Consider the following 15,178-nt stretch of genomic DNA (forward strand, 5'->3'; position numbering starts at 1 on the left):
ATCATCGATACTTCACGAACTGAACTGTGAAATATCTGACCCAAACTGGATAAAAAATTAGGTCGACTCTTCGTGAATTTGAGACCATGCGGTTTACCGCGAAGCACAGGCAGTTATTACATCGTGGAATGGTAACAAAAAGTAACAGAAACTCGTCCATCAGTTGGCGAAAAGATTCGAGAAATTAATTTTCTACCAGATATCTGAAATCCTGGAAGTTTTACTTCCTTATATATACCATGTAATCAATTAGAGCATAGTGTTAATAACTCATCCCTGGCAATTCTGTCACGAAACCAATGATTTACGAGTAACGTTACTGTTATCCTTGTTCGACCCTCTAAGTCCGAGTAAGACTCCAAAGTCTCATACCAGAAATCCACGATTTTCACATTTTTTCATGCGTTCCAATCTGAACTAGTTCAACCCTCGAAAAAATTCTACGACATGTTTGAAAACACCCCCGCACTTAGAGAGTTAAATATTACTGAATCTTAAATAAACCGCGCAGCTTCCAATATAAAATTACAATCGCAAATTGTGAAAACAAAAGCATCGTGCTACGTTGAATGGAACAATTACAATGGACCACCACCTGTCTCGACGCTTCTTACCAAACAAGACAAAGTAAAGCGTCGAAATAAAAAAGAAAAAAGAACAGCACATTACAGGTACCGAATAATTCTCAATAATCAGAAAAATTTACCTCAAGGTTTTTGTCAAAAGAAACGAATTGTCGACACAGGCACACTGGAGTCATCGTCCATGGCGAGCGTCGAAGATCGTTCCTGCAGCACAAGGCCAAGCAACGTGCGCCAGTAGAACGGACAAGGGAGAAGTGCTCCAGACACTATCACGAAACGGAATGTCTGGTAACCCAGAAGTGTGCAGCGAGGAGCATATCGACCGGTCTGGGACATGAAACGGTGGTGGTGGCGAAGACGATGAGGATCGTGATTATGACCATGTGATGATGATGATGAAGATGACCACTAGGATGATGATGTCGTTTCTCGTAGCCTCGTTTTCAACGCGTGCTGACAAAAGTGCACTATCAACGCGTGCCGCTTATAGTCAGCGTTGCTTTTACGTTTTCGCGTTGCTGCGGATACTGGTGGACGTTTGAAATTTTCCATGGAATTGGAGAACGACCTAGATGCATCCTGGCGAAATCCTGATCGAACGAGATCCTTTTTTCTCTCCTTCTTGTATTACAGAGAGTGACAAAGAAAGGATTGGAAAAATACCGAATGGAATTCTTATTATTCAAATATTTAAAGAATTGGCCAAAAATATTGAATTGAACTCTCATTGTTTAAATGTTGAAAAATTACAGAAATATTGAATTGAACTCTCGTTATTTAAATATCAAAGAATTACCAAAAATATTAAATTGAATTCTTACTATTTAAATATTCATTATAAAAATAGTTAAGAGAAGAAAATTGTGAAATTGTAAGAAGATCACTTTTAATATGACTAGCAATATATTATACACTTTCATAATTAATAACTCTTCTTTTCTATTTATCATACGATTAAATGAAAACAATTAAAATATCGTGTACCGAAGCATTTTGTAATTAAGCAGAAAATGGGATCCAGCACGCACTGCTTGTCAGCAAACCAAGCGGAAATTCTTCCGTTTCCTATCCGTATGATCAAGAAACGCGCAGTTAAGAATAAACGTTGCAAGATATTGTGCTATTGTTTAAAAAGTGCACCTCGACACGTGACCACAGCGACATAGAGATTAATAAGTTCTCACTGGGCCAACTCTGTTATAATCCGATTAATCGTTCGCCACGAAGACCGAGGCGCGTGTAATCAGATGACTTATTGCACCATAATGCAGAACCGCCGGCACATGAACACGGAGACATGCGCGAAAAGAGAAGAAAAAAGATCCAATGCAACCACCTGGCGTATGAATTATGGGCCACCATCCGTGGCTCGCAGCCATCTACTTACATCCATTCCGATTTTTCACTTGAACTCCAGCTGATGCTTTCTCGTCGAAGGTCGTTAAAAATACGCGTTAAGATCGGAGGAGGAATTGACGAGACGAAACCTCCTTTATTTTTTTTTTATTTTCTTTTCATTACGAGCTAACTTAACTGGGTACCAATTCGACTGACGTTAATCTATCGGACGAAAGATTAATTTCACCGATTTCGGACTATCAGCACGTGCAAACATGCAGACTATCTGCAATGGTACACCGTTAACGGATCGTTAGAAAGTTGCACAAGACAATATTTGACTTTTGTTACGATACTCTTCGTCCTCGATTAGCTTCACGTCGAATCAATCATTTCCCTCGGAGAAAGCTCTACAGCTATCTTGATGAATAAAGAAATTCTTTCGGAATATATTGAATACGACGGAACTACACGCGAAGTTCAAGGAAAGAGTAATGAATAATCGCATTGTACTCCGTGCAAACAAATTTCAAATGTATATTGTAACTGAACAATGCGAAAATTACACTCGAGGGAAAGAAGTGAATTTTTCACGAGGATCGGTTAACCGAACAAAAGCAACGAATTTCCTTAGAATTTACAACGCACTTTTACTTTATCACAATGAGCACGCTATACGTTAGAGAACCTTCGTGAAAAATAAAGAAAAAGGAAAAGAAACAAACCTGTTTCCTGAACCTTTCACTTGGCCACTCGAAAGTTCAGAGCGGAGCCGAATGTTCCGCCAGAAATTTCTCTTTTTCCCAATTCGTCTGGCATAAAAGTGGCGACTTTTAACTCCATTTAAGGACCAAGAGATCCATAAGGAAGTAAGCCGTGTCTTTCAACGTGCTAGAAATTCTGCTGTCGGTAAAACGTCGGCGCGGTTAAATGGTTATTATAAAACCAGCATTAAATGCTCATTTTCAACGCAACGTCTCTCTCGTTCGATTTGCGCCTCGAATATAAAATCGTACGATCTCCGGTATGTATACGTTACCTTTCTTCATACCGGCAGGAAACCACGGAAGGATCATTTTTCCATAGCATATTTACCAGCATTGTAAAACATCGTTTCAAACCTCTTTACTCGATTTTATCATCGAATTACGCGCTCGTGGAAAAGGACGACGATGATCACGCCCCATACAGAAACGCGTGCACACCTTTACATTCGTCTCTACTTTTATACTTCACCCATGCGGGACTAATCGACTCGTTTTACGGCGCATGAAACTGAACGGCCCCGTTTTAGTCGCTAGGAAAATTGACGAGCATCGTCTAATTTGATATACCTCTTGATTAAGACATGTTGCTTCGCTACGAGAGGGAAAGAAGAAAAAGAGAGGTATGGGGGAACAAGTGGATGAAAACTTGTACGAGGCATGATTAAAATAATGACGCCTCCGCCGAGGCAACGGAGAAGAGAACGCGTTTCTCGATCGAGGAACGCGTGAAATCGTGCCCGAATTTCGTTTTCAGCGGTCAACCGGTTTTCTTCGACACACGAAAGTTAATCCTCTCCTCGATCTCCTCCGGATGTAACTACCACGGTTAAGGTAAAAATCGTGGCAAGTTCGAAGGAGTAGAACGACGAGACAGGTTCGAGGATGCGTTTGACAAATATCTCGATGCTGCTTTCACGCGCGATTCAATGGGAGATAATAAGCGTGGCGCGATTTGTCCTCTGCACTACGGCAAACGACGACATTTTTCGCAGAGATAACTTTCAGCTACGTTTTCCTCGCCGCTTTCACGATCTGCTGACGTCTCCTTTTGTTCGTGTAACACGTTTCGTTGTTCGCCAATTTGAATTCTTTAGGCAGTCTCGAGATATGTACATAGATTCGTGCATTTTCGAAGAATCGTCAAATGGGAAATCTTTTATCATGAACTGCAGTAACGCGAATATCTTTTTCGATCGTTTTCCACGATTACACCAGCTGTAATAAGACAGCGGATTTTACGACACCGTGATAAACGGACGAATTAAAAGTTGAATGAAAAAAAGAGAAAAAAAGTCGAATTCCTGCGGCGTTTTACGCTTCTTTTAACGAGTAGAATTTTTCCGCGGCATCCTCTAACGCATATATCCACGGTCGAAGATCGTTTAACACATGGAAAGCGGAATCCTGCTTAACATTTACGACGATATCAAATGAAACGTTTAGAAAAGAATTATCCGCAAGGTTCGGAGCGTCTAGAGAGTGTCAAATGCCAGCTACTTAATTGCGCCTTTAACGACGATTAATTATTCGAAAGCACGTGTAATTCGTGGCATGTAATGCACACAGGGTTGATGATTTTTTTTTACCGTAGATAAACTTCATCTCTGACCACCGTGGAAATACACGGTGTTCATTACGGTCTGAAAACGGTATGCGATGTTACTTCATTTGGAAGAACGTCTCGGTGATGTTTTAGATGAAAAATATGCGGCATTTCCGAACGGTAGAATGTACTTTTTTTTTTTCTAAATATATTAATTCAGGGTTGTTAAATTTAACGAGCACTATAAATAGACGTTTCTTTTAAAACCGTGATAGCGAATATAACGATACAGGTACAGAGAGATAAATGAAAATTCAAATTTTGTTGCAAGCGACGATCGGTATAATGTAAAGAACAGTGTGATTGTTTCCGAAATAAATATCGAGAGATACAAGAAATTGCAGAGTACATTTGACAATAAGTAAAATGATTCATACTCAAAAATTTCGCACGCAGTCGAGCTTAACAGTCGTAAAAAATATTCTTAAGAATTTCACATGCAACGCAGAAATTCTGCTCTGAATAATTCATGAATATCCTCATTTTCTGATAAGGTGAACGTTCTCATACAAGCAAAAAAAAATATTTCTAGCGTTACAGTATAAATACACCTTTCATTCTATTGAAAAAACAGTCTTCAAATTTATTACCGCTTGGTACCTAATAATATATATGTATGTACGTTTAACGTTAACGTTTGAAATTCTTTGATATTCTAACCGATGGTTACAATTCATAAGAGATAAATTATTCTTAAAACATAGTACGAACGGTGCGTTCAACTTTATTTCTATGAAAAATCGCAGCCAAAAGAACGATACGTCTATGTCGAGCGTTAGACCCGACCATGCAGGCATTAAAGTCTCCGTGCTGTATCTTTAACTAAGGAGAATCGCTCTAACAGTGCAACAGACATTTCCATATACATACCACCATAGAGAAGATAATTAGGTGGTCTGCTTTACGTGACCCATACTGTATAATATAACATATTTTTTATCTACTAAAAGATTACTGTTAATTCTTCAAAACTTAGAAACTTCTCCTCGACATGTGCCAGAAAAGATTGAACCGAGTGACTATCAACGCATGTTAATTCTTCTTTTTTAAAGAAACAGGGTAAAAGCCGAAGAAAAGAATTGCCGTGATTGTCAAATTGATAAATTAATAAAATTTCATAATTTCAAAATTAATAAAAAAATGATTCTTTTCACATTTTAATAGGTTCGATCTCTTGATAGAAAAATATTTTTAAATAATTCATACTTCACGCGGTGCCTGATACTTTTAGCCAAGGTTGCGTATATTTTTCTTCTTTTAATAAAATTCGTATTTCAAATTAATAAAAAATGGTCGCTTTCACATTCCAATAGTTTCATTTTCTTCTGATACAGAAATAGTTTTAAATAATTCATGCGGTGCCTAATACTTTTAGCCAAGGTTGTCTATATATACAGTAGTGCACGCATAAGGGTCCGCATTTTTGCACAATTAAGCGTCCGTCGCTATCCCCAGCAATTCTTGGAAATGGGACATCGAGCGTGCCAAGTGAAACAAAGTAATTCGAATATCGACTCCTGAATGCGAACAACTGACACTTGATATATCGGTATCCCACTGAGACACATCTCCTCCCTTTTGTTTAGTTAAATTCGCAGAAGTCACCTTAAGCGTCCGCATTCGGTCCCGACTTATGTGTGCACTACTGTACTCTTTTCTTTCCTCTACGAAAAGAGTTTCAGACGGAAGATTTATGTCGTACTGTATCGCGAAGAACATCACGAAAAAAGTGACGCTTTTATCCATAAGAAGATACGAAGGAGTTTCTCTCACGCGCAAATGCAATTACAGTGGAGTGGTACTCGAGAGCAATAGGCGCACCATAATCCGCGAGGAAATGTGGATAACTGTACCAAGGGAGCCGGTTACAAAAGTTGCCTGTATAAAGACACAAGTTCCAGCAATCGGCTTCTCCTAACTCTACAATATGTAACAAGCGACACAATGGTGCAAGAGTCGCATTAATGGTCCTGCGCCATATGCTGGACAGATCGATATAACTTTCATGATTAATGGATCCCGCTGATAGGCGTCGTGCAAACGAAGTGGAACGAGAAAGTAAAGGGTCTACGGTGAACAAAACCTGCGCATACCGTCGCTGATTCGTTCGACGACGATGCATACTTTTCTCCACTTTCTTTTCCATGAAACACACGTACACACGTTGGAACCACCGGTCAGTTTTGCGCCATTAGCAACATTCGCTCATCACGCCGGATTAGACACGATTCACGAACCACATTCTCGATATTTTCATCCTTCGGAAAATCGTGAATTTTCCCAATGAATATTGCGATAGGACATTCGAAGCTAATTGGATGATTTCTGTAGATCACTTTTCACAACGACTAACTCCACACGATTTTACCGTCTGGAATAAAAATATAGCTGTAATAAAATCACGTAGCTGTAGAAGTATCTCGAGGAGAAAATGTTATTTGATAATTGAACACCTTTATGTTAATACACTTTATAAATCAACCGTTTTCACACAGACACGCTATCTGTTATATTATCTCGGGAAATCATCGTTCGGGTACAATTCGAATAAAGAAAGCACAACTGTGAAAGAGAATCGAACGAAACTATTTTTTTAAATCTTGTATCATGTTAAATCCCGAGCTTCTGCTTTCTTCGGATTCTCCTTTCGATAGTAATTAGAACGAAATTCGACGTGTTAACGTTGATAATCGGACAGTGGGTCGTTAACGTGATCTTTTCACATGGAAATCTAAAACACAGCCGAGGTCTATCGTTGAAGGATCCGCGGTAAGAATTCTATCTACGCCGTTTACGTAGTGAAACAGGAGGGAAACTAGATGAAAGGAAACAGAAGAGGCGCAAAAACAGCGAAAGTTGACGTGGCCATCTCTATTCATTACCGCAGACAGCGGTGAAGAAAGAAAAGAAAGAAGAAGAAAAAATAAAGAAAAAAGTAATGGAACTGTGAGATCCGCGACGTATTCACGAATAGAGAGAATCCTTGTCATGGTGAAAACTGAATGACTGGTGCCGCACAGTGAAGATTGAAATGCGACGTCGTACGACTTTAATCTTGAACCGACGCGACGCGACGACGGGAAAATAAGCTGGCTAACATAATTGGCAGGTTGAGGTTAATAGGTTCTATGGCAGGCTAATTTGATAACTTTTTACTATGCCGGCGTGAGTCATAGCAGACGTGCCGCACAGCGCAGGTGTATTGTACGTGATAATTATACGTCTGTTAACAAGATTATGAAGCGTTCCACGGTACCGTACCCTCTAATGACGAGAATAGCGGTTGGATGAAACGAAGGGAACTCTTTTCGTTAGGTCGTTGCCGATCCGCGCAGCCACCAGGACAGGGTTAATTGAGGATGATTACAGAATGAAATAATTCATAATGTCACCGGTTTTAATAATGGGGATATTAGTCGTGGATCATCGGTGACACTCACTCGCGACGCGAGGTTTATTTGAGAATCTCTCGAGTGAGAAATGGCTAGAAATGATTCATAACGTCACGAGTTTTAATAATGAAGATGTCACACGGAGGGATTCGCGTTGAGAGAAGCCCTCTGGTGGTTTACAGATGACCCTTGCAATGTAAAACATGTGGTTAAGTAGCATGAGAAGACACTTTTCTCTCTCTCTCTCTCTCTCTCTCTCTCTCTCTCTCTCCGTTCTCCTACTTTTCAATCTTTCTCGAAACGACGAATTTTATACAGTTACGAAGAAAGAAAAAAGGTTCAATTATTCGAATCTTCAACTATCGAATGAAATTATTACACGGCTATCAATTAAACTGAATGCGATTAACCTAACGCCAGTTCGAAAAGGACAATTTTCGAGAAGAGATTGTAGAAACTAACAGCGTGACTAACTTATTTTTACCGATATACCCGTACCAATTTCGAGGAATAAATGTAATTTAAGCATTTTTATAAAAAAGAAAACATTTTGTCTGTCGCTTTTTCGAAACTGGACAGATTGGGAAAGATCTATACCAGGCGTGTCCAACCTGCTGCCCTGAACAGCACAATGTCGTAAACTTTTAACATTATTATGTGATTTTTAGCGATATTTTTCACGACTCAATTGCATTATAATAAAAAATATTAAAAAATAAAGGAGGTTTTGTTACTTATGTACAATTAACAGTATTATATATTTCGTATGGCCTAGGCAAATCGAAAGGTTGGACACCCATGATTTGTACGAATGTAACAGGTGTCCTGACACTTATGAACGGACAGTGTACAGCTCATTTGAAACACACAACGTGTTCGTCTGAGCACACCCAGACCAGTTGACAAAAAGACTAATGGATGCAAGAATTAAATCATGCCACACACACCTCTAAATTCCATCGAATAGTCAGCCAACTATCCGTAATACCGTTAACCCGTCGATACGAATTAGATATTAGTATCGAAACTAATCCGCCAATGGGAATATTGGTCAATGGAGGCGTCGCTAATAAAACACACCTCGCACGTAATAGCGATGCACGTATAGTATACACATATAAACGCGTGTGAGCCACGTCGTATCTACCGCTAGGCTCTTTCTTTTTGGCCGCCGCGACTCGATACCGTACGACGGCTAACGAACGGCTTGCATACAAATTTGCCAGAGTTTTAATAAACGAAACCATGCCGGCGTGCAAAGTGTTATACACCGTTGTAGTCGAGCGACCTTCGTGTCGGATGGTCTCACTCAACGGATCATCGAAGAGGATCGAGCGATTTCCCTTCGCTGAAAGTGTCGAAATTGCTCCATTAACCCTTCCATGCATAATTCTGTGCTCTCGTGTTTCAGTTTCTTAAGCGATTCGTCCAACGATCCAAGGAGAAATAATTAATTAGAAGAGATCTACGTATGTACGTGTCTTGATATTCGACGATGAAAATATTCCAATTTTCAATGTTCACTCGTGCAAAATCGATCTGCGAGTAAACACGAGTAACGTGTAACTTGTGAAACAATCTTGCAATATTATAAAATATCGAAATTTCGGGGACAGAACGGAAAAAGCAATCTCTCACCCTTCTTATCCTTTATAGAAGACGTAGAAACAGTCGATACTTGATCTGGAACATCCACAGCACGTTCTTCTTTACCAGATACAATTCCACTGAGATCTCCTTTGAACTCCTCCTCCTCCTCCTCCTCCTTCCTCACGAAAGCTTCTTCTTTCTTGTTGTACTCGATCGTGCCACTTTGCTCGTCAACTTTCTTCCACTCTGAGAGCTGTTTGTTGTCCGGCTGCATGGCGAAACCCTCGAGACCGGGAATGTTACGAATGTCAGGCACCAAAGTGTCCTCGTCGTCGTCCTCTCTGATCCGCCATTTGGCTCTTTGGTGATTAGGCACGGTGGTTGTCGCGTTGTTCTCGCGCGCACCGATTTCACTCACAGAATCGACCACTTCCTCTACCAACTCCTCCTCCTGCAGCATGTACTCTCTTCTTTCGTTCGGATTCTGATATACCCGGTAAGGCCCTACCAGACCGACGATGCCCCGTGGCACCGACACGTTCCTCTTCCAATCCGCTTGCAGCTGATCAAACTCTCCCAAGTGGTTCGTGTACATTTCACCGAGACTGAAGAGTCGTCGAGGTTCTGGTAGCTGTTTCGACGCAACCTGCAACCACCGACGAAGTTCCTCCTGTCTCGAACAGATCTCAACTTGAGCCTGTTTCTCCTCTGCCGATTGCTCCTTGATCGGTTGCAGCTTCCTCTCGAGAAAATCTGTTTCTGGTAACTGGATCTTTTTCGGTTTTCTCACGACGCTGTACAGAGGATCCTCATCTTCCGCCTCGGGCGACGTTGACTCTTGCGACGTTACTTTGTTCTCCGTTGGCGGTAACCAAACATACGGATTACCCCTTTGCACGTTTTTCCTCGTTTTCTCACTTTTCACCGCGCTTATCACTACCACGTTGCTCTTCACACCAATTGGCAAGTTGTTACTCGCGGGTTGCTCGTTGCTATCCAGAACACTGTAAATCGGTTCACGCGTCGCTGTTTGTATCCACTTCGGACGATTCTTACCTCTGGCAGATGCTCGAACCTTCTCTGTATCAGCTGTTGTAGATGCTTTTCGTTCTGCGTTTGCAACGGGAATGTCTGTCAGTTCGGCCACCATGGTCAGGTGTTTCGATTACGATCTAGGTGATCAGGTTTACCGGATGTCACGTTCAAATCGTGACGAACATATTCGACGGTGATATATTATTTTTCTTTCTTCTCGATGAATCGAAATATCTGTGGGTGTAAGGTGAACGTGTTCGACTGTCGTAAATTAGTTCTTCTTCAACTGATCCTATTCAAAATTCCAACTATACTCTTTTCAAATACGATCTTTGGAAATTTTGGTAAAAATACAGTCGTATTAATACACTGTAACGCTAAATTTCGTCTCACCCATCGAGAAACCCTTTACGTATCGTACGTTTTCTCAAAAGGTAATCGAACAAAGCTACCTGCTCTTCAAAAACTACTTGCAACTCTGAAAACGAGACACCTTGCACACGAGAATCGAGATTACTTACGACACCGATCACACTAATCAGACACTTTTTTATATTTCTCCACCTGTCTCTGTACGTTTCGACAAATCCGTCGTCCACAAGTGCACCCGATCGAACACAAAAGGTAAATGTCGTTTGTTGGCTTCAGTTTTACCAGAAACAATTCCTGTCGACGTGGAAGTGGCTGGAGGTCGATCGTATGGATCTGGCTCTCGTTCGTGACCAGGATGACGAAAAAGGTTTCACATCCATCGTTGTAAGCGATAGCTTTTACCTTTTCCATCATCTGGGTTAGGTGATTTTCCACAACGGAGAAAAAAAGAAGAACTGTCCACTGACGCAATCCCTCGTTAATCAACCCGCTCTCGCGGTTACGCGTCATTATACCAACAGAATCTCTCTGCCAGACTCGTTACTCTAATGCAACAAGTTCACAGAAGCGAACAGGAATGATCCTCGATGTGCTATCTGTTCTCTTAGTTTTATACAATGGATAAAAGGGAACGGTAGACACTCGGTAGATAATATGATAATACGAGTTGCAACTTCTAGTTTCAACGCGAATCTTGTTGTACAGGTGAGATAAAGTCGGAGTCTCTCGAGTTGGTGAAAGCAATGTTAAGACTTGATAAAAATGTCGAAACATATGCAGAGTGTTTCAAAAGTATGTTGACACTTAGACGAAGAATTTACGCGTGTATATTTCTTTTTCTGCCGATCACCTGAAGAAGATAGCAAGAATGCGTGGACAATGATGGTGAACAAGTGAAGAGAGACACTCTTTGAAGAGAAGATGTATTGCCTTGTCGGTTCTATATCTCTGAAAAATCTTACTATCATATGTTGTGTATCTATAAACATCTCGTTTTTTTTTTGTTTTTTGAAGCAACATGTATTAATGTTATTCCTCTCATAATTTTCACTTCGTACATCTCCCTACGTCATTTTTTCTCCTCGTGTATTGCAGGTACATTCGTACGCATCTCTCGCGGGCGTTTCTTAACACGTTGAATGCCGGACCAATTCTATGTAACTTGTCCGAAATGAATTTTTTATTTTAATACAACACATCCCAATATGCATAACACATAGGATGGCACCTAATATCGGACATTAGTTATATCTGCAATAATTGAAACGCTGCCGAGCCGTTATTCTGCGTATCTCCTAGATGAGACGCGTTTTCTACGCATTTCAGTCGCGTGTGCACAGGTAGCGAGATTTATTTAAGAAAAACCTTAAGCGTCCGGCGCTAGGGGAACTCCCCTGTGTGACGCGTTAGATGAAAATTTTTACAAATATTCCAATTTATTCGAATTAAATGCTTTTACTAATCTCGGCACCGCCAGTCACCGATCACCACCCACGGCATTACAAACCTAATTGCAGTCAAATACGACCATTGGCAACGGCGATTGTATCTCGATAGTATAGGGTAATTTCGGGAGAGATGGACCGGCGGGAGAGACGGACAATTATTTCCTACATTATCCGGCAGATATGGAAGAAAAAACACCAAGAGCCACGCTCGGTCGCTTTCCGTAAAACAAAAGAATACTGACGCGTTCCACATTTGCCGGACAATGTAGGAAATACTTGCCTGGTCCGTCTCTCCTGCCGGTCCATCTCTACCGGAATTACCCTATGTTAACCGACACGTGATAAACAAGAGTTGTTTCACCATGGAGGGACCAACTGCTGTCGTCGGAAAATTGCGGATGTCGAGAGGACCCGTTAACCTTCGTAGGCTATGTGTCGTAAAGTGGAAACGCTGCTTTTTATGTTCCCTCGTGATAACCGTACGTTTAGAACAACGTGACTGAAACTTCGAAACCCTTTATTCCGTGGCAAAACTGCACAAGAGATACGCGAAGACTCGCTCTCCCGTTGAACAGGTGTTAGAGGTCGAAGCATTCTGTTCGATAATCACTGGCTGGCTACACCGATGTTACAACGGCAAATTCTTCCGCGTTTAGCTTTAGGCGAGCATGCTTGTCCGTAAATAGTCGGGACAGTAGTATACCGCTAGAAAAATTGATAAACGTCGGCCATTGTAGAAACTCACATATCATCGCGACCTGCTGTTCCACACAGGGTGTCCGATGAGTCCCCGGCCGGCGCTTTCAACGAAAAATATGGCCAGAAAGAAACGTAAATTTGTTAAGAAATTTCCTCCCGGAACTTCTTCTTTCTCTGCACCTCTCGAGAAAGAAGCGTGCAAAATGTTCCGCGGTAATGCTAAGAACAACGAAGAGAAATATCAAGAATAATGATGATAATTCAGAGATGCTTCAGAGGATGAATCTGAGAATTTTTTTCTAAATCGAATAAAATGAACGTAACATTCTCATCTACCCCGGACGGTAATTGGTAATATTCCTGATGAAAGAAAAACCTATGGACGTTACTTCGATCGTTCTTGTAACATTTATTTCGACACCCAGTAGCATCTGCGCGTATTCTTCAAGTCTGCAAGAGCGCAGTAGAAGCGCGGAGATACGCGTTGCTCTATGACTGTAATATTATGATTATCCAGACATGATATTGGTAATAACGTGACAACAGCAATACCGGACACTTTTAATCCGACAATTATCTTTGAAAAATTTGCAGAAGAAGAGAAAAGGGTGAAGAAAAGAAGAACGTTTGATGAGAAAATTGCAGTGCGTCTTCCGGTTTAGTTATTCCTCTTCTATACTTGTTTACGCGATGTACCATTATTATGACATCAAGCTCTTGCTAATTTTTAACAGGTTTTCAATACATCTCTCGAAACAGGATGAAAAGGCACATGACACGTTTGCCCGTCGCGAGGCGAACCTCAGTGACAGACGAATGGTTCAAAGAACTTGCATTCTAATGGATGTCATCCTGAGAGACGTGCGCGATTCTTGAAACTTGCCGTACAGTTACGTAGTTGTATGGTAAAACGACACGGTACTGTTATTTCGAAAAATTATACACGGACATCGGATTCACCTGACACAGACCTATAGCTAAACTTGCGTTCCAGTAAAGCTAATGACGGTTTCACCTTACAAGCGAAGTTTTTCATTCTCTTCCTCGCGAGACCGATGATGATCGGCCGGTCGCCGCAATTACACGTATCCGCGGCCACTTAGCGCGCCGAGTTTGTACGAGAAAAATGATTCAGGATACAAAAGGCGTGTAATTCGGTGAAAAATTGTGTGATTTAATCGCGTCGTATGACCACGTTGAATTTCGCAGCGTGACGGTGAGTCTAGATCTCCGCTCTGTTAAAGACGGTAATTGTTAATTCTCGTTTTCTATTTGATAACAAAAGCTTCTTTTTTCCTTTCTTTCTTCAGACCCTGTATATTCGACATGAGGTTTCTCTCTCTCTCTCTTGCTCTTCTCCGTTATATTTCTCAATGAAACTGCTCGCAGATAACGAGATGATAATAATTGCGATAAATTTGGTAATTAATAAAATAATTTGTTAATCGAGAATATCTCTATACCTGTTGGTTTATTTAAAATTGCTGAGAAGATACGCTTTCTTCAAGTATATTAATTCAACGAGAGTGAAGTTTTAAGTGAAAGATGAGGAACGTGCGTATACGAAGTATAGGGTCGGTGATCGATAATGAATTAAAATTGCCTCTTGGTAAATTCCGCCTTGGTTACACGTGAACGAAGAACGAACGTGTGTTTTACGTTTTACAGTTTACGAGCTCTGTGTGTAGAGAAACTTGTAGGGATCGGGGATGCTGTTGCGCAAAGTTCGAGAGGAGGCGTCGTTTATGCATGCACCTGTTAGAAACTGGACATCGAAAGACTTTCAGAGTGTTCCGCGATGCACATGACTGTTGCCATTTTAAAAATAACCTCTTACATCGAACACCTTCCGTAATAAGAATTTCTATCGGTGACGTTTACATTTACTTTCGCGATATCGCTTGATTGAAAGGTGAATATAATGTACAGTTAGCGATGATAGTGATCTGGGAATATTTGGAAATGTTTCTTGTGAATATATGTTAAACGACTGAAAAAATGATAAACGATCCATGGATTTTATGTGAATCTATATGGAACGTTAAAGACATTTGTTTTCGTGTATACAATGATAAAATGATGAAAGATTCGTCGATTTTTGTATCAAGAAATTTCGTTTCCATTGTATATAATTCAGAAAAAGATCTTTTTCTAACAGTAAATTACGGAGTTTGTAGAACGAGTAATCGTTTTCTCGATTCAGTTTCGCTTTGACACTTCAAGCGCAGCGACAGAACTATTACCAGGCATTGAAATCACCAGTAGCGCGGTACCAATAGCAGCGCTAATATTATTGCTACGGTATTATTAGAAAATTGTTACTACGATAAAATATTAATATTATAGTATT

The 15,178-nt window shown here is 40.6% G+C and overlaps 1 protein-coding gene across 1 annotated transcript in view; it reads right to left on the reverse strand.

Annotated features, from left to right (window-relative positions):
• LOC108571613 overlaps positions 1–10,424 on the reverse strand; it is a 19,920-nt gene extending 9,496 nt beyond the window's left edge. Inside the window, exon 1 of the mRNA XM_017933689.1 lies at positions 9,323–10,424. Coding sequence (XP_017789178.1) covers positions 9,323–10,424 — 1,102 coding nt within the window. The remainder of the gene's footprint in view (positions 1–9,322) is intronic.
• Positions 10,425–15,178: the final 4,754 nt, after the last annotated feature.

The sequence above is a fragment of the Habropoda laboriosa genome, unplaced genomic scaffold, assembly GCF_001263275.1.
Source record: "Habropoda laboriosa isolate 0110345459 unplaced genomic scaffold, ASM126327v1 scaffold40, whole genome shotgun sequence".
In the NCBI taxonomy this organism is placed as follows: domain Eukaryota; kingdom Metazoa; phylum Arthropoda; class Insecta; order Hymenoptera; family Apidae; genus Habropoda; species Habropoda laboriosa.